General features: G+C 49.1%; 8 protein-coding genes across 8 annotated transcripts; 5 read left to right on the top strand and 3 right to left on the bottom strand.

The window, feature by feature from the left end:
* Positions 1-159: 159 nt before the first annotated feature.
* Positions 160-1,901, bottom strand: BO85DRAFT_448051 (FAD dependent oxidoreductase). The gene has a single exon (XM_025659853.1). The coding sequence runs from the start codon at positions 1,703-1,705 to the stop codon at positions 314-316; it is 1,392 nt and encodes a 463-aa protein (XP_025517018.1). The 5' UTR covers positions 1,706-1,901; the 3' UTR covers positions 160-313.
* Positions 1,902-5,458: 3,557 nt separating this feature from the next.
* BO85DRAFT_448050 (uncharacterized protein) lies at positions 5,459-6,629 on the bottom strand. Its single transcript, XM_025659852.1, has one exon. The coding sequence runs from the start codon at positions 6,284-6,286 to the stop codon at positions 5,609-5,611; it is 678 nt and encodes a 225-aa protein (XP_025517017.1). The 5' UTR covers positions 6,287-6,629; the 3' UTR covers positions 5,459-5,608.
* A 727-nt stretch (positions 6,630-7,356) lies between these two features.
* BO85DRAFT_458288 (C6 transcription factor) lies at positions 7,357-8,936 on the top strand (the record flags this gene model as incomplete). Its single annotated transcript, XM_025661573.1, has 6 exons — positions 7,357-7,485; positions 7,544-7,987; positions 8,054-8,140; positions 8,198-8,349; positions 8,404-8,568; positions 8,624-8,936. 6 exons carry the CDS (start codon positions 7,357-7,359, stop codon positions 8,934-8,936), a joined length of 1,290 nt encoding a protein of 429 aa, XP_025517016.1.
* A 970-nt stretch (positions 8,937-9,906) lies between these two features.
* Positions 9,907-10,864, top strand: BO85DRAFT_448047 (alpha/beta hydrolase). The gene is made up of 2 exons (XM_025659851.1): positions 9,907-10,376; positions 10,441-10,864. Exons 1-2 carry the CDS (start codon positions 9,951-9,953, stop codon positions 10,777-10,779), a joined length of 765 nt encoding a protein of 254 aa, XP_025517015.1. The 5' UTR covers positions 9,907-9,950; the 3' UTR covers positions 10,780-10,864.
* A 1,246-nt stretch (positions 10,865-12,110) lies between these two features.
* On the top strand, positions 12,111-14,382 carry BO85DRAFT_418193 (sodium:solute symporter family protein; the record flags this gene model as incomplete). The annotated part of the gene is made up of 4 exons (XM_025657806.1): positions 12,111-12,464; positions 12,524-12,785; positions 12,840-13,117; positions 13,180-14,382. The coding sequence occupies exons 1-4, from the start codon at positions 12,195-12,197 to the stop codon at positions 14,380-14,382; spliced, it is 2,013 nt and encodes a 670-aa protein (XP_025517014.1). The 5' UTR covers positions 12,111-12,194.
* Positions 14,383-14,442: 60 nt separating this feature from the next.
* On the bottom strand, positions 14,443-15,802 carry BO85DRAFT_448045 (uncharacterized protein). The gene has a single exon (XM_025659850.1). The coding sequence runs from the start codon at positions 15,701-15,703 to the stop codon at positions 14,483-14,485; it is 1,221 nt and encodes a 406-aa protein (XP_025517013.1). The 5' UTR covers positions 15,704-15,802; the 3' UTR covers positions 14,443-14,482.
* Positions 15,803-17,261: 1,459 nt separating this feature from the next.
* On the top strand, positions 17,262-19,151 carry BO85DRAFT_448044 (fungal specific transcription factor domain-containing protein). The gene has a single exon (XM_025659849.1). The coding sequence runs from the start codon at positions 17,722-17,724 to the stop codon at positions 19,087-19,089; it is 1,368 nt and encodes a 455-aa protein (XP_025517012.1). The 5' UTR covers positions 17,262-17,721; the 3' UTR covers positions 19,090-19,151.
* A 175-nt stretch (positions 19,152-19,326) lies between these two features.
* Positions 19,327-20,836, top strand: BO85DRAFT_467808 (aromatic alcohol reductase). Its single transcript, XM_025662216.1, has 2 exons — positions 19,327-19,702; positions 19,761-20,836. Exons 1-2 carry the CDS (start codon positions 19,634-19,636, stop codon positions 20,703-20,705), a joined length of 1,014 nt encoding a protein of 337 aa, XP_025517011.1. The 5' UTR covers positions 19,327-19,633; the 3' UTR covers positions 20,706-20,836.
* The last annotated feature ends 148 nt before the right edge of the window (positions 20,837-20,984 follow it).

The following is a 20,984-nucleotide window of genomic DNA, read 5'->3' as shown; positions in this document are numbered from 1 at the left end:
GGGAATGACAACGCCTGTACAACGTTTCACAGCTGACATTGAAACTCGGCTCTCCACAGCTGACGGCCTCGGTCTCGGCTGCCTGTCGAATCATTTCCGTGGCCCATCGGATGGACGCACAACCGCGGAGTTTCGGAAATTACATGCCCTATCTGCTTTGTCTGACGGTATCCCAGTTCTACTCTGCTGCCGGTGCCTCCCGCAAGGATCTGCGGACTTGTTACAAGCTAAGTACAACGACCTACATGAAAGTGATACGCTAGAATCTGCTCATATTCACAGAACTTCTATCTCGACATCGGCTATTAAGTTATCACAGCGACTTTAGTAGACGGCTTTGCAACATCTGCTCGGTGAACTCCCAGATCTGCGGTGTGCTATGAGACTCCCATGTGGCCGCGGTGTAAAACGTCCGACGCTCCCCTTGCAGGGAATTGAGATTACGGTAGAATCCGTTCTCGATGGCCTCAGCCGGAACCGTCAGCTGGTACGGGCTATGATCCCCAATGGCGAGGAATTCTGGGTCCGGGAAGTCGACTTTTGCTCTCCGGCGGATGCTTTCCATATCGTGAAGCATACCCTGTTTCACCTCCTCCTCCGACAACGCCTTCGTGCTGAGATAATTCGCCACCTTTAGCTCCGATGCCTCCGTAGGCTTGAGCACAAGCATCCCAGGCAATTGCGGGATCAAGAACGGATCGTTTGCCCCACGATTCATGTAACAAGTCCGATCTGGCAGCCCCTTGACTCGCACCAATGCCGTATAGAAGAACAAGTTGTTGAACTGTCCAAACAGAGTCTTCTCCTTAACCCCGAGGTCAAACCCTTTCAGACTGTCCAAGCTCGGCTGCACAGCCACCACCAAGCTTTTAGCTTGGACCGTTCTCTCCTCCTCTCCTTTTCTCACCGTCACATAGACCCAGTCCGCACTCCCATCCCGATCCATGCTAACAACCTTACTCCCCAACAGTAATCCCTCCTCCCCTAACTCCTTCTCCGCATCCCCATACAACTCACTATTGTTCCGACTCTTTGGTCTCACAAACCCAGTCTTATCGCCTTCCAAAACATCCAAATTCGCGTACTTCATTACGTAAAGCGTCGGCAAATCAGGCCAATCTCCCAACGGATCAATTGAACCCCCCAAGTCCCCAACCCCAGCTTCCAGATCATACTTGTCCACGAACTCTCCGAATGGCATCACCAAATCCTCCGGCACAGGATCAGGTAATTCAAGCCCGACCCTCAGATACGGGTACTCTCTCAACTGCGCGATATAGCGATCCATAGCAGCGTTGGATTCCGCCTCCGCAGTAGCAGGTATGGCCGTTCCCGTGACGAAGTCAAACATGTCGATCTTGTAATCGAATGCCGAGTAGGTCAGCGGTATGTTGAAGTGACCGAAAAAGTCCCGCACAATAGACATGTTCTGGTAGTAGGTCACCCCGTATTCGATAGGAAGCGGGGTGATGGCTGAATTGGTGTACGTGGTTGTCTGTCCGCCCAGACGCGGTTTGTGGTCGATTACGACAACGGACTTGCCGAGTTGTTGAAGACGGATGGCAGCGTAGGTTCCTGCTGCGCCGCCGCCGATGATGCAGACGTCGCGGGTTAGCATTGGACTGGTGCTAGTGGTACTGGACATGGTGGTTGTGATGATGCTGAGGGTCATGAGGAGCTTGGTGCTGGGTGATCTGAGATTCATCTTGACGTAGTTTGGTCACTAAGCACGGAGGATATTTATATTCTTGTCGTTCGGGGAAGGACACCTCTCATTGTCCGATATGAAGCGGAATATAAAATATCCCCGGGACGGGAAGGGATGTTCAGCGAAGAGAAGTCGGATGTGGTGAGATAATGGGATGAGATGAGGTGATACGCAAAGCCGAGTGATATATATCCCCGGAAGGAAACGAAGGCCCCGAATACGGTGCTACTAGTATACTCCTGAGATATGGTGTTCTTTTATATTATTGGTCAACTTTACAATTCCTTGCTCAATATCATATACGACGTGGGTTCATATATGCACCGGATTCGGGTAGCAATGCGTTGATGTGGAAGCCACGATCACAAACCCGCCCAGAGAAGAAGCAACCCCCTTGACCTCACATAATCATACGATGTCATATCTAGAACTGGGCGAACAATAGAAAGAGGTCTCTCTTCGCTACATCGTCCGTATCACATCATATCACTTCGTATCGGTCCATAATGGTTTCACCCGCGCGGAGAATAACTGTCAGACCTTCAATCACACCCCTTGTATCACCATTTCAAACTGCGCCGTGATGCCACTGCGGCTTATCTCATTCCAGGCCATATTGCTCTAGGAAATGCATACTCGTGTTGGGAGCATAGTGATGCGGTCATCCGCCTAAAATGTCGTTGGTTGGCTGATCGGTATGTCTAGCGTTTGAAATAGCATTCTTGCTCCAAAATCTCCATCTTACATCTCCTCCCTTCCGGACCCACGTCTACTAAGGTTGCGCAGACTCAAGCCCGCTCAACTTCTCGAAGCTACTGCAACGCGCCAAACCATTGACTAACCCGCTAGCGTGGGTAATGATCCTTTTCAAGATTGATATAACCCCTTTTGCCTCTCCCTGTTCCCCTTCATAACGGTGCCTCGTGTACTAAACATTTTGTCTGTCGAGAATAGGATGAGAGTGCACTATCTGCTCCTACGAGGGTTATCTTGTCATCGTTATCCGACCGAATGAATTCCCAGCAAGAACCATGCGTTGCGAGCCCGTAGAGAGAGGTATCCTTACGGCCGGCCATTTGGCGAGCATGATGTATCATTGCTAGAAATCGTTAGTCGACAGTGTTCTATCAGTACGTATCAAGCTCACCCAGTTTATTTTTGTTCTGTCAGTGCTATACATAATTGCGAAGGTGATTGACTAACTTCATCCGACACAGTCGCTATCCATCGCGTGCACAAAGAGGCCGGTGAGTATAGGTCAATTTACGGAATTCATAGACGCCTATCATTGGAACTTTTTCCACATCATTGATGACGGGAAAGTAAGAAATCTCATATACCTCTCGTGGTTGCTACTTTTCTTGCTCTTTTCCAAGCTTAACCCATATCCAAAATGCAGTATTTTGCTAAATTGGATTTATCCTGGAACTTCGATCAGCAGGAGACTGTGAGTCTCATCTGCCAGATAATCAGGCAGGCTATGGCGTTCTCTATAGTGGTAGGAAGTATTGATCTCCTGTTCACGACAGAAGAGTGAGCAACCGCTGAATCTAGCGGAGAAGGTGATTCAAATAATTCTTCGTTCGATTAGCCGGGAAGCAATTGGCGCAGTGGCTTGGATGCAACATGGCCTTCCACATCTGACTGTCTCCACCAACAGTTGCTAGTAGAAGATGATTCGTCTTTTAGCTTCCATTACTACACCGCTTTTCTAAGTAACTTTCCAATAGTAATCTACGACATTATTCGGGATGTATTATTATCGAGGGTGTACAATGAAACCGGACTGGGATAATTGGCCTAAAAGACAACAGAGACACGTATCCATTATATATCGCTCTATAATGAGGTTACTATATGTGAGAAAATACTAGTCAAAGTCGAAGTGTTCACAAATGTGCTGCTTGTCAACTCGCAAGATGTGTGTAATAGACACCTGTCTCCTAGTATCTTAGCTTCATAGACTACCAGATTTGCTTTATCCCATTTCCCATCGACATCTGTATCATAGCGAATGGCCTGTTCATCCAGACAGTCTATACAGTTTCTTCAACACCTCGACGTAGTTCGATGTTTATCTCAAACTGCGGATAATCAGAATGACCGAACCTCACAAATGAGCACAAAGAACGGTTCTGAACTAACCTGGCATCCATCTCGGCTTTTGCGAGAGTATGCTAACAATGACACTTCGTATAATCAAGCATTAGATCGTAGATAAGACAAAAGCACAGCCAAAGCAGCGTACAGAAATTAAGGGTCACGTGAAACCAGTCCTACGACGAGATAGTCCATTTCCAATAGTAACAACCTCCATATTGCCAAGAAAACTTACCGGGAAGTTCTGGAATCAGACTTGTCACTGGAGAAGATGAGGAGACTCTTCTGAGACTTTCAAACCTAAGATTCAGTCTTTACCAAATCAAAGTACACCTTGATACCTTCGTCGATTGCCTTTCTCTCATCGTGCCCCGGAATATAAATATAACATCTATCCCCTTGCGGTTCCTCCAGGCCAGTGGGAATTGCGTTTATTATGTGTCATTCGGAATAATGTATAGCAGCATATGGAGTATATCTGACTCACCCAGCCTTCAGGCGTGGCACAAAAAGAGGATCCATGAGCGTTGTTCACGTATTCAAGGGTGAGTAACCGGTTCTACCCGGTACTAAATATCCGCGTTCAGAGGGGATAATCAGATAAATTTCCATATCGTTCTCATAGAGATGGTAGATTGATCGAACGCATTAAGTGATCAAGGGATGCACTATTCTGGTACTCTATGCTCTGCTCCTATTTGTTGTCCAGTGTGTTGAAGAGGACAGCATCACTCCGGGCTCCGGTATATGCCCTCTCTTAGCGGTATCCCTGTGCGAACAATATTCACTTTGAGTACTTCGACGGTATGGGCTTTTTTCCGGCGTTGGCTGGATTGTAGTTGTGTACTGAACTACATAGCTGGTGTTCAGGACATGCCGTATATAACGTATTTCTTGTTCCCAAAATCCAGGTCCTTCTCAAACTGCAGATAGACCGGTCACTGGGACGTGGTGGAAGAAGTAGTGCAATTAGTATGCACCGTCTATTTCTTTTCAGTATCGATGAGGCTAAAAATATGAGGAACTTCGTATGCAATTCATTCTCTGTGAATGCTAGTCACGAAATTCAAATTCGTAGCATTCGCCTTTTGAGTTTGACGGACTGTGGATATGTTATTATGTCAGAAAGAAAGGGTACAGTTAGGCAAGGCGGTATATCAAAGTCAGCTTTCTAATAAAGCCTCTTGAGCCTGGTTATGTTATGTGTATGTCTGACAATTGACCATAATTCCATTCTTAGTTATTGGGAAAACCATGAATACCAAGTATTCTTCTTGATCCTGATCAAATGGCTATTTGTCATGGAAAGGGAAGGAACAGGAAGGTGGCGCAGGCGCAGGCTTTATAGGTGCTGCTGATAATTTGGGCAGGGGATGACTCTTATTAACTGTGGACATTGTTTACTGCCGACATTCCCGTCTAATCATGTTATTCAGATTCACAATATAAAGCGCTTTATGTATTTAGAATTCACGCCTTACCATTCAAAGTCGTGCCTTCACCTTACGCTACACCATCCGGTATCCGGTATGATATTGGCGTGAATACCACAATGCTTGTGCGGCAGCGCCTTGTCTTGGAATATACAGTGGAATAAAGACATGATCTGCAAAGTAGGCAAAGCAAAGACTAATGTATTGTTGAGGTAGTCTGCACTAAAAGTAATAGTGGTTCCAGGGCAAAGGAATAACCAGAAGTACAAGCCACAATCGTCGACCAAGAGACAAATCACACTGATCACAAAACAAAATCATATCAACACTCTAGAATTGTCGCTGGCGGCTTGCTTCAGTGCTCCTTTTACACCTGATTATCAACCACAGTATTTCCCTCATAATCGGTATCAGTGAACCAATCACGATAATCAACCTTCGGGTCAGACTCAGACATGATCCTGGAGGTCTCCGCAAGAACTTGATAGTTCTCCAACGAGCTCAGCTGCACAAAAGGCTCATGAAGTGGAGGGAAGCCAAACTGCGCTCTGATCTCATTCAAGATATCATAGACCAAATCGGTATCTCCATCCAGTAGCCATCTGTCTCCCTTGACAATGGGATGCATAGCATAACAACCACCATATGAACGCACAGCCCTGAAAAAGTGTACGTGACCCAGCCACACCTTTGCAACATAGAGACCTTTATCAGACGGCAATCTCGAGTCAGTCTCAGCACACAATTCGTGCGCTCTTGCGTCCAACCACACAGATGTGGGGAGCTTGGTGTTAGGCGTTTTACTGCAACCGACGACAATAATGATTTCATTGTAATCGTGGTGCACAATTTTACAGACCTCATAAGGGCTCTTATCTTCGAAAATCCTTCTTTCAAGAACGATATTGTACTTGAGTGGGTGGAAGCCGCTTTGGGTCTCGGACTGGGTGATGGGGTTGTGTTTTTGCGTGAGGATCTGTTTTAAGCGCTCGGCCCAGCGCACAACTTCACAATTTGGCTGATCTAGGCGATACAATTCGGACATTCTGTTGTTTTAGATCGTGGAGATGTGACTAGTGGTGATGATAGTCTCGGTAAGATCGTAGTCTCGGTGGGATTGTAGTCTCGGTGGGATTGTAGTCTTGGTGGGATTGTTTATCACACAAAAGGAACTGCTGATTCAGGTTGGTCGTTATAAAGAGCCTTGTCCTTTTGGATGTGCAGTCAGTGACATGGAAAAATCTAGTAGGTGACGACCCATCGAAACCTTTATAACGGGTCAGTCCTCAAAGGCTTCCTGTACATATGTTAATGCTAATATTTATTATTTATCAGATAGAGTGACTCATGAGAGGATTTATAAATGAAGTATTTGGAATATACCGAGCCTTTCATGTATAAGTGTGAGAATTGCCTGTGTATGAGCAGATTATCAGTGATTACAGCCACCTACCTGGTTCATGAGAAGACATAGAAGTGCATACGCAATGACACGCAATTCACAATTAGCTCTGATAAGCCATCAGGGAGGCAGCACCCATGTCCTTATAGGCACATGGTCTGTCCTCGAACCAGTGCGACAACGAGAAGCCTGACTATTGGATTTATCCATGACAAATTGACAAGTGCGTGTCCAGGTTTATGAATTTTATATTCACTGAATATTGCCTATCGGATGTTTAACTTATGAGAGCCACGTCCGCTTATGGGAATATGATCAACGGACTGCTTTTACAGGATGTCCTTGTGCTTTGCCATGGAACCTCCCGGCCATAACTGATGCTTCGAGGCGGTCGGGATGGGCATTATGGTACCGCCAGCGTCACCGACAATAGGCTACTAATGCAAACCCTACATGATCATCAACCCAATCAGCAGCTTGCAATTGACCCATGCACAGTGGAGGGATCCATATCTGTCAAGATGGAAAAACCAGCTTTTATGGGCGGCTGAATTATCCGGCGCCGTTCCACCACCCCCCTTGGTTCACAGAGTTGTCCCTGTATCACCAGCACCAACCCCACTCCAACTATCTCTCCATAGTATTGATAAAGACCACTGAAACTTCCTTGCCGACCCCACCGTTAACCTTCAATACTTCCCAATATCGCCATAATGCAGCCCATCGCTCCAGCTCCACTGCGCCCAGTTACCTCCAACCCTTCCTCTACCCCTAACGCCTCGGTCCCTCGGCTTCGCAAGGCATCAACAGCATGCCGGGAGTGCAAACGAACTAAGGCGCGGGTAGCAGCAATTCTTCACAATCCCTAGATATTTTACCACAGATGCTGAACCGTGGCAGTGTCAAATTAGAGAAGGCGCCTCCCTGTGTGACCGGTGTACCGAACGTCGCCTTTCGTGTGTATTCGACTTGGAAGAAGACAAGCGGCGGAAGCTGGCGGACAAACGGAAGATTGTAAAGCTGGAGGAAGAGCGTGATGACTTGCTGCAGCTAGTCAAGACACTGCAAAATAGCTCTGACTCCAAGGCTATGCAAGTTTTCAACCTCATGCGAAGTAAGGCTCCACTCAGCGAAGTCAAACTTCACATAGATAACGACATTTCGGAGCTTGATCGAGAAACCACGCCGACCTTGGCTGGAATCGACAATCAGACGCCGATGCTGGGAAATGAGAGAAAACAAACGTCCTCGCATCGAGCGCCGAATATCCAGCATCTCGTAGATATACCCATCTATCGTATTTCAGCGGCCCCGTGGACCTCGGTCACTGAAAGTGACGATTTTGTATCTCATCTAACATCCTTATGGTTGACCTGAAGTCATCCCTTCTATAACTGGATTGATCGGGAGCTCTTTCTTCGTGACGCTGTGGCAGGAAAGACGAATTCGCAATTTTGTTCTCCATTCCTTGTGAACTGCATTCTGGCCGAGGCATGCGTAAGCTCACGAGTATCACAGAGCGTTTGTTTGTGGTCCGCTAATTGGCGAACCTAGTATCACTCCGACTATCCGGAGGCTTATGCTGACCCGAGTAATCCAAATTCGAAAGGCGTCCATTTTTACGAGGAAGCGCGGAAGCTCTACGAGAAGATAGAGGGTCGGCTTGACATGCCATCCATCCAAGGCTGCGGGGTGCTGTTCGTGTGGTGAGCTAATTCCCAACTAGATCACTTGTCCCGTCATTAAACCTCACTATCCAGTATGGCGGCTATGGGAAAAGATCGCATGGGCTGGTGGTATCTCGGTCAAGTTCGCAGCATAGTTGAGGAATGCGTTAAGAAGCATCTTGACTCGCCGTCCACGACCCCTACCAGGGAAAGTCGCGCAATTGACAATACCATCTGGGGCATCTACAATCTTACAGCGTAAGTCTGCTCACATCTGGCTGCGAGCACCTTTCAACCCTAAGCTATTTTCTAGAACGGCATCAATCTCGCTCATGAAGCATATGGCCAATGATCATTCCCAGGAAGATATCTGGGCCGCGTACCCCCGGCAAATGGATCCAGTTCAATCCCACATCCCTTGCGTGCTGAACAGGTTCACTGCGCTAAGTGAGATCAACGTGGATGCGAATCGACTCGTGTTCGCGAGCGGCCTCAAGTCACCGCGCGATGAACTGGAAAGGGCCCTGAAAGATATCCAGAAACGGCTAGACGACTGGAAGAGCAAACTTCCTACATGCCTAACCCCCGACAACCCCACTGTTCCTCAATCGTTGAGTTTGCAGTAAGAATCATAACCCAACCCGAAACCGACAACAGCATGGACTTTTATTATCGTTCTACTAACCAGATTACCTGCATCCAGTATGCTCTATCACGCGGTGGTGATCATGTTTTGGAGCCTTGTCAAGAAGGAAGACACGAGCGGTAAAAATAATCTCAAGGTAGCCCGCGAGGGAGCAAGGAAGGCTGCATGGATTCCGCCTTAGCAATCATCGACTTTCTATACATTCGTCGCACCCGGTGGGGACCAGATGACATTTCACCGACGACCATTCACTGGGTAGGTATGGCCCTCTTCACTCTCGCAGAGGAACTTGACAACAGTGACCATTGCAGCGCCTTCACTGAACTTTGTGTCATCTCTTGTGCCTTGTCTCGAAACTGGACTCTTATGAAGGTGATTTTGCGGATGTTGTAGGTGTCTCCACAAAAGAATGAGATTACGCTTCCGCCGAAGACTTATGCCTGCCTTCTGTGCTTTCAGAAGATAGGGGAGTGAGGGCCTTCGAGACCAGTTTTGCAGCCTTTTTCCGAATTCTAGTTCGTTGTCGGAGATGGAAGGGGACCGTACATTTGGTGAGGTGGAATTGGACAGTTTTCGGGAGAAATGGGATATACTTGATCTAAGGAGGGCGCTGGAGATGTCTAGTTTAGCAGGTATGCTTAATGCAGGTGTATTTTGATTGTTGGTCCGGGTTTTTGACATATCCATGAGTGAAATGGGAGGTTCCTGCTGTATGTTGAGGAAGTTTGAACCTGAAGTGCCTATTAGGATTAAACAGATAACATCTTATACATCAACCGCAGGGAGCGATTATTCTCCGATGGAGTCTGCCGATCGGCGAACTGTAACGGAATCAGCAGGGATGATCAGCCCAGGATGCCACTCAACCAAGGGCTGTCTTTAAACTAGTGCCCGGGCGCGCTTATATTTTTCCCCATTTCGAACTTCTTGTTCTCACTTCTACCAACAACCACTTACAACCCAAATTACACAAGGATTAAATTCCCCGAATACAATGGCTACCGAGAAACCCTCGATCGTACTCATCCAAGGCTCTTTTCAGACCCCCCTCGTTTACGCCAAGTTAGCAGCGGGACTTCGCGACCTAGGATACCCCGTCATCCACCCAACCCTCCCCAGCTGCACCGACGTAGAGGCCGATGACTTCCCAACCCGCACAATGGAAGACGACACACGCACCGTCGCCGAAACATTACAGCAGCTCATCGAAAAAGAGGAAAGATCCGTCGTCGTTGTAATGCATTCATACGGTGGCATCGTGGGCAGTACCGCTATTCCCCAGTCCCTCGCCTATACTTCCCGTCAAGCAAAGGGCAAGAAGGGCGGTGTTTTACATCTTTTCTACTATGCTGCCTTTGTTCTACCAGAGGGCACATCCGTCGTATCAACATTTGGAGAGTCGCCAAACAATTATGTAACCGTATGTTTTTCCATTATCCAATCCGTTTAATACCTTGAGGACCAGCTTAATTTCTTGCTTTTAGTCCGACGGCCGCTTCCGTATCATGAACGGAGCCAAAACTCTGTACAGTGATCTCCCAGACGCCGAAGCAGCCCTGTGGGAATCGCGCCTCATTCCGCAGTCTTACTTGGTACAAACCACGCCCACCACTCGGGCGGCGTATGAGTATCTTCCATCTACCTATCTCATCTGTGAGGGTGATCAGGCTGCACCGGCTACATTTCAGGGCGGGTTTGCTAAGTTGGCCCGGGCGGAGATTGATCGCTGTAGCGCGGGTCATTCGCCGATGCTGAGTGAGCCGGAGATGTTGGTGGGAAAGATTGCGGCGGTGGTTGATAAGGCGGTTGCGGCGTCTGTTTAGTTTGATATATGATAGAAGGGTTCAGTTTGTTCGATAGATAATATAGCTATATATAGTCAGTGCTAGAGGGGTGGTTCTTGTAAAGGGAAATAGATATCTGGAATAAATCACCGATGATCGGCGGTTAATGCCCCTCCCCCTCTTACTTGGCTGACCGTCGGATTTTGGTGTCATTGTTGACCAGTAAACAGCGCGTCTATCTTGGAGATAATTATGGTCAACTCGTCCCAAATTGAGAGGGATGGCTCCTTGGGTATTTTAAAAGAGTCTCGTCTCGTCGTGACTTGCATGAAGTACTAGTACATCTTCTATGTGATGAAGCCTGGTCGAGTAGGACCATTATTGAGCTAAAGTAGTACTACTGAAGATATATATTCTTAACACATTACGACGATGGTGATTCATTTAGTAGCATCATGATGATGGAGCTTCAGCTTCGGTCAACTGGTATGCACTATAGCTCGGGAAATAGGAGTGAGTACTAATCTTTTGAAAGAATACTTGTTTGAATATTGGCACAATCCATATCAGACAGGCAAAGTCTTAACTATTCGATGATGAGCTCCAAGGGAGTCAATTTAGCGATAAGATAGTGGCGATAAGATTACTGACACGTGACTGTTTATCGAACAGTGGTCGGAGTAACCCGGCCCGACCCATCTGACTGCCTTATCAGTCAGGCTGCGCCTGAGATCTTCTCCATTATATCGCTTCACAAGAACCTCATTGGGATTTGTAACAGTCAACTATAGCCCCAGCTGAAACTGGACATCTGCGACCTACTTTAAGCTAACAGCCGCAATATACAGACTGAAATGTAAGCTACAAACATACTCTGTACGTGTCATTTTGCATGCGTCGGCCTCTGTGGAGTTCTGTTCATTGCCCTGATGATGCCATGCCTTTCTGCCTCAGGCTCCAATAGAAGCATAAGAACAGTCGAGATGAAGAACCAGCATGCGTGATCTTTCTGCACCATTGGGTGCTTGGATCTTCACTCCTGGCCAGCCAATTCAAAGTAAGGTCTAGGTCATTTAGATACGCTACTGGCCGACAAAGCCTATCAGATCTTCTCCCGCTGGTGTTGCCATCGGCGGCAGGGCGCACGCCATATCCCCTCCCACCAGCAAGGGGCCACCCGATCTCTGTCTAGCAACTCAGTTCATCCACCGTGAAACCAATGCCGTATTAAGCGGCTCACAGCTGCATCCTTGTAGCTTCCCCGCCCTGTTCTCGGCCGGGTTATGTATAACGCCATCATAGCCAAGAACAGCGTGACACTGACGGTTATCGGCGAGCCGCTAGGCATGGTGCTCATCCAGCAGATACTTAAGACATGATGCCTGGCATCCATGTAACTTCCTCGGCAACCCGAGGGCTGATGGTCATTTTTGCCGCGTAGCGCATTGGTCACCATGGCAGCTGTCGAACTCGTTACGCAAGGGACGGCCTATGGCCTCCTTATCGGCCTTGGTGTGTTCTTCTGCGGGGTGATTCTTATCGCAATCAAGGTGCAGAAAGTGTATCTGTCTGAGGATTCTGGCACGTCGGAGATGTTCATGGTCGCAAATCGATCAGTTGGCACAGGTTTGACTGCGTCTGCTGTGTTCTCCTCGTGGATGTGGATCAACGAGACGGTGCTATCTGCGGCGATGTGCTATCGCTATGGATTGGCAGTACCGCTAGTATGTTTAAAGCCTTTAATTTTAGTTATGTCAGATGCTGATATGTATCACTCATACAGTGGTGGGGATCAGGTCTCTGTTTCCAGATCGCCTTGATGGCTGCCTTGGGTGTCATGGCCAAAATCCGGGTCCCGTATGCCCACACATCGCTTGAGATTACTCGTATGCGGTACGGCTGGATCGGACATGTTATCTACATGGTCTTGAATTTGACGAACAACGTGTTTGGCTGTGCCTCGATGATCTTAACCGGATCCCAGTTGATTAATGGTGTTTCCGGCATGAACTTCGTTGCTGCGACCATCTTGATTCCACTAGGAGGTAAGCTCGGTCATTGAATATCACAGGATATTATACTGACAAATTATGGCAAAGTTGTTCTTTACACGGCTGTCGGGGGGCTGAAGGCGACGTTTCTGACCGACTTTCTGCACACCGCAGTCGCCTTAATTCTGATAATTTATTTTACTCTCTCCGTCCTCACACATCCTGAGGTTGGCGGATTGGCTGGACTTTACGACAAGGTTGTCGCAACTGCGAGCGAAAATTACATCTCCGGGAACTTTGAGGGATCGCTGCTCACAATGAAATCGAAAGGCGCCATTATCTGGGGCTTGATCTTGAAATTCGGTAATCTAGCTCTGGTAGTTATGGTAGGCCCATCCATTCCTTTCCTCCAGCTATATGGCAAACATTAAGACTCACTCTGATATAGGACACTGCGTTTTGGCAAAAGTCCTTCGCCAGTGAAGTGAATTCTACCGTACCGGCATACAACTTGGCTGCCATAGCTGTCTTTGGTATCCCCTGGGGTTTAGGCACTGTTATTGGCCTGACTGCTCGAGCGCTCCATCACACTCCCATCTGGCCCACCTATCCCGTTGATATCACGACAACTGAGGTCAGCAAAGGCATGGTGATGCCGTACCTGGTCAAAGCCCTTCTTGGAGAGTCTGGAATGATCGCCTTTTTCGTGCTATTATTCATGGCATTGACCAGCACCGTCTCATCCTCAATGATCGCCGTCAGCAGTATTCTGTCGTTTGATATGTACAAGACGTACATCAACCCCCAAGCCAGTGATCGCCGGCTCCTGGGAGTTAGTCACATAACAGTCGTATTCCATGCCATCTTTATTACCGGAATTTCCATTGCTCTCAACTACGGGGGCGCCAATATGACGTGGATCGGCTACTTTCGGCCTATTCTGTCCTGTCCAGGGATCATCCCTCTCGGACTGACTCTGTTCTGGTCCCGCCAGACGCGCCTCGCCGCTATCGCTTCGCCAGTGCTTGGCTTCTTTACTGGTCTCGCCATTTGGCTCGCCACGGCCAAGTCAATGTATGGGGCCGTGAACATGACCACGACTGGAGAAGAGCTGCCCGCACTGTACGGCGCTATCGGCTCTTTCTTCTCGCCTGCTCTCTATTCCGTGGTAATTTCTCTATATCGTCCGTACACGTTCGACTGGAGAGAATTCCTCAGGATCGAACTCGCCGAAGAAGCACCGACCAGAACCTCGCCGCCTGCAGCTCAAGAGACCAAAGTTGAAGGGGTCTATATCTCGACGGATGCCAGCCCGACGTCAACCCCGAGCCGTCTCAGTTTAGACGACGTGCGCCACCCTTTCACAGAAGACACCCTGCGGAAGCTGCACCGATGGTCATGGATCGCGTGGGCCATGTTCGTGGTTTTGGTTTTGATTACCTTTGTGCTCTGGCCAATGCCGCTCTATCGCGACTATATCTTCACCAAATCATTTTTCTCGGGGTGGACTACGGTCGCAATCATCTGGCAATTCTGTGCCTTTTTCGCTGTTGTGGTCTATCCACTGTACGACGGACGGTTCGAGATTGCCAAGGGCGTACAAGGCGTACTAACGTCAAGTCGTGAGCTCATCAACCGGCACAAAAGTTAGAATCGGTTTTGTCGAAAATTTCTAGAACATTTATTATTAGATCTAATCATCGATCGATGGTACTTCATCTCACATATACATTAAGTTCCACACGGGGACACTAGTTATCCTTCTTCGCCTCACTGGCGAGCTTCTCCATCTGCTCCTTTCTCTTCTTCAAAACCTGCTGGATTTCGTCCATCGTCTCCTTGAGGACATTCTCAGCCTCCTTGCCCTTCTTCTCTTGCAGCGTGCGAAGCGACTGTAACTGGCCCAGAACATTCGATCCTCCAGGAACCATATCCGCCCACTTGCTCAAATCAAAAGACCCACTTTGCTGTGCCTGATCGACCTTCTCCTTGACATACTTCTCCACCTGCTCCGTCTTGCCTGACGACGCAGCCTCCTTCACCATACCCCACAACTCACTAACATTACCCTTCTTCAATGCATCCGCATTATTCTCCACCAACTCCTTGACCTTCGGATTCTTATCCAAGTACTGCTTACTCTCCTCCAACCCCTTCTGCCACATTTCATCCCCAAGCTTCTGCAACTTCTCCGACTTCTCCTGAATAAGCTTCCTTACCTCCTCCACCGACGCAAGACTGAATCCCTTCTTGGCCACTCCGGCAAGTTGCTCCCTCGTCTTATCCACCTCTTCCTTTGCCTGCGGTCCATACGCTTCTCCCATCTCCTTCAACTGTTTCCATCCACCACCAACCTTCTCCTGCAACCACGGGTGGTTATCAAGAATGTCTCCGGCAGCATCGCCAGACAACTCCATCAACCGCGTCAGACTCTTCTGCAGCACCTGCAATGCCTGAATAGCGGTATCCGCATTCGAACCGCCCTTGTTTCCCAGCGACTTCAGCTCCTTATACGCATCCCGCACGATGCTATCCACCTCAGGCCCATGCCGTTGCTTCACCTTCTCCAGATCATCGAACGCAGTATCAATGTGCTGGCTCACGCCGGGGAGAAACACCGCATAGCTCTTCAGCGTATCGCGCAGCCAGTTCAGCGCCTTGTCCGGCTCTGGAGCGTTGTTGATGATACCTTGCTTTACTTGATCGGCATAGACCTGTGTCTGTTTCATGGTCTTGACGGCTTTGCGGGCTCCCGAAAAGTGGTACCATGTGTAGCCGGTGACGATGGCGACGAGACCGCCGCTGAGACCGCCGACCAGGGCGGGATTGCTGCTGCCGGTGCCGGTGGAGCCGGAGGAAGAGGACGAAGACGAGGACGAAGATTGGAATCGAGCGTTACGGTAGCGACCGGCTGATTGGCGGAGGCGTTGCTGTCGCAGACAGCGGGTAGCGACTCTGGGGGATCTGTTCATCATGATTGTGGTGATGTAGGTGTTGCAAGGGAGGATTGAGAGGTTCAAAGGCAATGAGTAGTTATATGTGATGAGTAAATTGGGAGAACACAATTGAGGATATAATTGAAGGAAGTTATATAGTCAGGAATAAAGTAAACGGAGTGGTTGAATCACCCCCCGTCAACATGACGCACGCCAAGCATTACACAAACTAGTCCATAAGTAGCAATCAACTAACCACATACAGCTAGTGAGATCTATCTTATCTCGCATCCGAGCCCCATCCTACTTGGTTGATTACGTTCATCACATTACTACATCATAGCCTATCCCCAAAGACCTGAATAACGTCATCACAACAGCCAATCCCATCAAGATTTGCATTGGAATTAAGAATTGGCAGCTTGTAACTTGGCACACGTCTTACAGCACGCGATCTCCTCATTATGCCCTGAATCTGGCTGCTCCGCATACGGGACCCGCTTAAGCGATTTCGTCCTTAATCCGTTCTCCCCCGTAGTATTCATAAAATGCAATATTCCCGAATATGTTGTGGACTTCGTTATTACAAACATTCAATCAGACATCTCGTCGCCAATGCAGTAGCGTCTGTTAGAAGATCTTAGGATTCCAAACCCTCCTCTGTCAGGGCCTTGCGCTAATACCAACGAAATGTCTGTGAGCCCGTAGGTGGATGCGAGTTCATCAGGCCCTTGTAGGTGAAAAGTGTTATCTGTCCATTCAGCTGGGATTGCTCGGTTTCCTTGGAGGGATTATGAGGTGGGATGTTAGTTGGTGGGGTGAACTGGGGATTATTTGGGGTTTGGTTGGCATGGTAAGAAGGAAGAAGTGAATCTACTGAAGCAAGTATATCCCAGCGGCGCTCGGGTATTTCGTGATGTGTCACTGAAGAGTCATATTGACCCCATGAGACGTGCGAGGAGATAACTGCACTCCAGGGACAGCATTATTGACTAACAGGTTCATTGATACTTTACTCTAATTAAAGTTTTTCAAGCGGTAATGATGGGTGATTTTGATTGATTATTGTCTAGCACTGGTAAGTAGGAACACCAAGCCCTTCCCCCCCACTCCCCGACCCTCCCAAAATAACTTATATGTTTCAGTCACTTTATCATCTTGAGGCAGTTCGTACTCCAGCGCATTAGCCAACTCGGAGGCACTGGTCTTGAGAGCTATGGGTACGGCTAACGAACCTCATTCTGGTCTGTCGGACTTGGAAGGGGCGTTATGGCGTGTATGGAACAAATACTTCTTCTTCTTCCCCTTCTGGAACGTCCAGCACCAGTACATCGTCCTCCGGTATCCCGAGAGGCTTCAGCTTCTTCATCCCCACCTTTTCCATTCCGTTCTCCGCCATTACGCGTAGAATGCCTGGCCATGTCGTGGGCCTGCTTATTTCGAAGATGTCGCACTGCCTGGCCTGTATAAATCGGCTTGATGCCTAAGGCATCATTCGTAGCCCATGTAGTCACGTGTCGTCAGCGGACCACGGAACCTTTCGACATTGCTTACTATCTAGCTCATGAGCTGTTCCATAGCTTAAGTCAATATACAGCGCAACTCGATCGCTGCAAATTGAATGCAGAAGATAAGCGCGCTGGGTTGACGGTTTTGCCTATCCCATAGGGGGCTGTGGAGCCTGAACTCAACTATCTGTCATGTCGACAATTTCCAAGCGTAAGCGTGCGAGGAAGGCCTGCAATCCATGCCACCAGCGGAAGCGGAGATGTGACAACCAATATCCCTGCGGCATGTGCACCACATACAACTATAGCTGCAGATATGATGACGACGCGACGGGTACTGTGGGTGATAGCGTGGATGACCCGCCCCAAGCTAAGCGTATCAGCGTTGATGGAAGAAGTCGTTTGGCCAACCGGCCTCGCGTAGAGCAAGGGCACCGCGAAGCCAAGGCCAATAGCTCGTCGACGAAGAGTCCCGCCACCGTAACCAGCACACCACCTGGACTCTTCGACGAACAGAAGTTCAGATATACGGGAGCATCGGCGGCTATGGCTTTTCCACATGTTTTGGGTGTTAATCTCGGTGGTGACAGTCCTCCGAGATTGCGGTCATGCGCCTACAACTTTGGTAACCGACCAGACGAGGCTTCAAACCCTCATAGCTTTCTCGGGGATCTGATCTCCGAGCAGGACCTCAGCCACTATGCGGGTGTGTATTTCACCGTCATGAACCCGATCGGCGACATCCTGGACCCCAGAATATTTGCCGATCGGTGTCATCAGTACTACGATGGCGGTTATAGTACAGATATTACATTCGCTGCTGTGGCTGCTGGCGTAGCCTGCCTCGGGTCCTTTCTCTCCTCCGATAGACATCCACGGGAGACTGACCTGGTGCTGTACGCCAAAGCAATTCTCGATGATCCAGCGTCCATGCGCACGCTAAACATTGATCACATCATCGCATGGGACATGCGTGCCTTCTATCTTCGCGCGACAAGTCGCCCCAAGATTGCCTGGATTGCCTCCTGCACTGTCATGCACCTGTGTGAAACAGTGGGGTTGCACGACGAAGCGAGTATCAAGAAGATAGCTTCCAAGGCTGGCGCTGCTGCCCTTGGGCTTGATGCTGACCGCCTCCGAAGAATATTCTGGGCCTCGTGGGCTGCACACAATATGCTGTCGTATGAGCAAGACTGTTCTGCTGTACACTTTCGCTCTGTGACATGTCAGTCTTTCGTCCCAACACCGGGGTCTGTTGCCGACCAGTTCGTCCGATTAGTCCAATGTACCCCTGCACCAAACTCCCCCTTTCGTCTCGACTCGGAGCCCGCGGACCTGAATGAGGAACTATTTGAACGTCTAAAAGCAGTGACTGAACTCAAAGTAACCCATCCATTCCTAGTGGTGACCGCGGCAGACATCGCCTTTTGCTTTTATCGCCGCTTGTACCAGGCCCAGGCGTTGCCATCGGACGAATTCATCAGTCTCGTCATCGATTGTGGCAATGCAGGATTGAAGGCGGCCGAGCAGCTCGCTAACGAAGGTCATCTATTCTGGAATGTCCTCGGCAGCGTCTTCCAATATGCTTGCGTTCTGTTGGCAATTGACAGTCCGATCGCCTCCGCTCATCTCGGCACTGTCTTCAAGCGGTTAGAGAACTTAGTCAAGGCGGCCGATACAACACTGACGCGCGAGGCATTGTCAATAGCACGACATCTACTCAGCCTCAAAACGGCTAAGAAGCGCAAGGAGCTGGCTGAGCTGGAAGCGATTGAAGCAAGCTTTCAATCTGGTCTGACACCGCTAGAGCCAGAGGCCAACGCCTCTATGCCTGACATAAGCTGGGAGCTGTACTGGGATCAGTTCTTTCTCGAGCCGTATCTGCCGATGTTCAGTGGTGAGATACAGCTATAGTGGGATTTACTATGCGGACTGTAGATATGTATTCCAGAGAGTAGTTATGCTGCAAAAGATACCATACTGCTTACTGGGAACTTCGATGTTTAGAATTGTAGAAGATGCAACCACGTGAGCGGCATTGGTGCGGCTATTGCGGCGATACTTTTGCTAGTGCGGAGTTAATTGACTATCTCCGCATCGCCGCTTTTGTTGGCGTGCGGCGGCGGCGGCGGAGATGAGCGGGAATCTCACCTCATCATCACCTTACGCTCCTTCAGTGGGTGAAAGCCGCCCAATTACAATCGGCGATGGTGGTAATCCCCTAAGTCCGACCGTGTCGGGGCTAGGACTTCCGAGATTCGAAATCTGATGCAGTCTGGTTTGGGTCCAAAGTCATAGAAGTAGAAGGATTGACACTTGGGCTCCAATACATAAATAGACGCTCGCCCTCACTTCAGGTCAAGCATCCACACAAGCTCAATCACTACACTCAAACACAACAGTGTTCCCACTACACCCCTCAAAGAAACTCAACCTCAAGCCCAAAAAAGCAAACAAAATGGCCAAATACGCAAAAGACCAACCCGCCGGCTTCGATAACGCCATCGAGCGCGTCGCCATCATCGGAGTAAGTCACTCTGCCTATCACAAACGCCATACACAGCACTACTAACACACACCTCCAGGCTGGAGGCACCGTGGGATTCCACATCGCCACCGAGCTCCTTAAAACCGGCAGACACACAGTTACAGCCCTGACCCGGGCCGACAGCACCAACAAACTCCCTGAGGGGGTCCAGATCGCCCACATCAACTACAATGATGAAGCAAGCATTGTCTCCGCCCTGAAGGGCCAGCAATTCCTCATCATCACCATGTCCCCCACAGCGCCCCCGGACACCCACAGCAAGATCGTCCAGGCAGCCGCCAAGGCCGGTATTCCCTACGTCATGCCGAATGGGTACGGCGGGGACATCGACAAGGTCAAGCTGGGCGAGGAGACCTTCCTAGGCCCTGTCTCCAAAGCCAACCGAGACCAGATCGCCCAGCTCGGTATGCAGTGGATTACTGTGTGCTGTGGATTCTGGTACGACTATAGCTTGGCAGGCGGAGAAGTGCGCTTCGGGTTCGACTTTGACAAGCGGACTGTGACTTTCTACGATGATGGCACTACTAAGAACACGACGTCGACGTTGGCGCAGGTTGGGCGGGCCGTGGCGAAAGTGCTCAGTCTTAAGGAGCTTCCTGAGGATGAGAATGATCAGAGTCTTACGTTGTCGTCGTTCCTGAATAAGCCGTTCTACATCAAGAGCTTCGATGTCAACCAGAAGGATATGTTTGAGAGTGTCAAACGTGTTACTGGGACTACGGATGCTAATTGGACGATTAATCGTGAGAGTACTAAGAAGCGGTATGAGGAGGGATTGGCTCTGGTTAAGGGTGGTAACATGGCTGGATTTGCTAAGTTGCTGTACGCAAGAGCGTTTTACCCGGAAGATCCGAGTGATCACTTGGACAAGGTGCAGAACAAGCTGCTTGGATTGCCGGAGGAGAGCTTGGATGATGCTACCAAGGATGCTATCGATCTGGTCAAGAAGCTGCAGGCTCGTGCTGAGCGTATGGCGTCCTAAAGGAAGAGTCTACGGATTCGATGTTTGCGATGTGGAAGTGAGCGGTTCTCAATTCTTGATATTACAGTAATAGTTTGATTATCGACTTGTTTTCTTAGCATACTTCCTTCACAATGACCATAATAACCCTGCTCTCATCCGTAGCACAACTAGCACTTTCGTCTCCAATGAATTCCCCCTAACCCCAATTCCTTCCCCTGGTTGATACGACCTCGCTCAGGTTTCGTCGACTTCTTGGAATTCTTAGTACCCTATCACCCCAGTTCGTGATTAGAATTG

This window comes from Aspergillus piperis (assembly GCF_003184755.1).
Source record: "Aspergillus piperis CBS 112811 unplaced genomic scaffold BO85scaffold_6, whole genome shotgun sequence".
Lineage (NCBI taxonomy): Eukaryota > Fungi > Ascomycota > Eurotiomycetes > Eurotiales > Aspergillaceae > Aspergillus > Aspergillus piperis.
This window is presented reverse-complemented; position numbering and strand designations above follow the sequence as displayed.

Excerpts from the sequence above, each read along its gene's own strand:
- BO85DRAFT_448051 (XM_025659853.1), bottom strand. The coding sequence starts at position 1,705 with ATGAATCTCAGATCACCCAGCACCAAGCTCCTCATGACCCTCAGCATC.
- BO85DRAFT_448050 (XM_025659852.1), bottom strand. The coding sequence starts at position 6,286 with ATGTCCGAATTGTATCGCCTAGATCAGCCAAATTGTGAAGTTGTGCGC.
- BO85DRAFT_448047 (XM_025659851.1), top strand. The coding sequence starts at position 9,951 with ATGGCTACCGAGAAACCCTCGATCGTACTCATCCAAGGCTCTTTTCAG. Across the intron at positions 10,377-10,440 it reads CGCCAAACAATTATGTAACC|TCCGACGGCCGCTTCCGTAT; the intron begins GTATGTTTTTCC and ends TCTTGCTTTTAG.
- BO85DRAFT_448045 (XM_025659850.1), bottom strand. The coding sequence starts at position 15,703 with ATGAACAGATCCCCCAGAGTCGCTACCCGCTGTCTGCGACAGCAACGC.
- BO85DRAFT_448044 (XM_025659849.1), top strand. The coding sequence starts at position 17,722 with ATGGCTTTTCCACATGTTTTGGGTGTTAATCTCGGTGGTGACAGTCCT.
- BO85DRAFT_467808 (XM_025662216.1), top strand. The coding sequence starts at position 19,634 with ATGGCCAAATACGCAAAAGACCAACCCGCCGGCTTCGATAACGCCATC. Across the intron at positions 19,703-19,760 it reads AGCGCGTCGCCATCATCGGA|GCTGGAGGCACCGTGGGATT; the intron begins GTAAGTCACTCT and ends ACACACCTCCAG.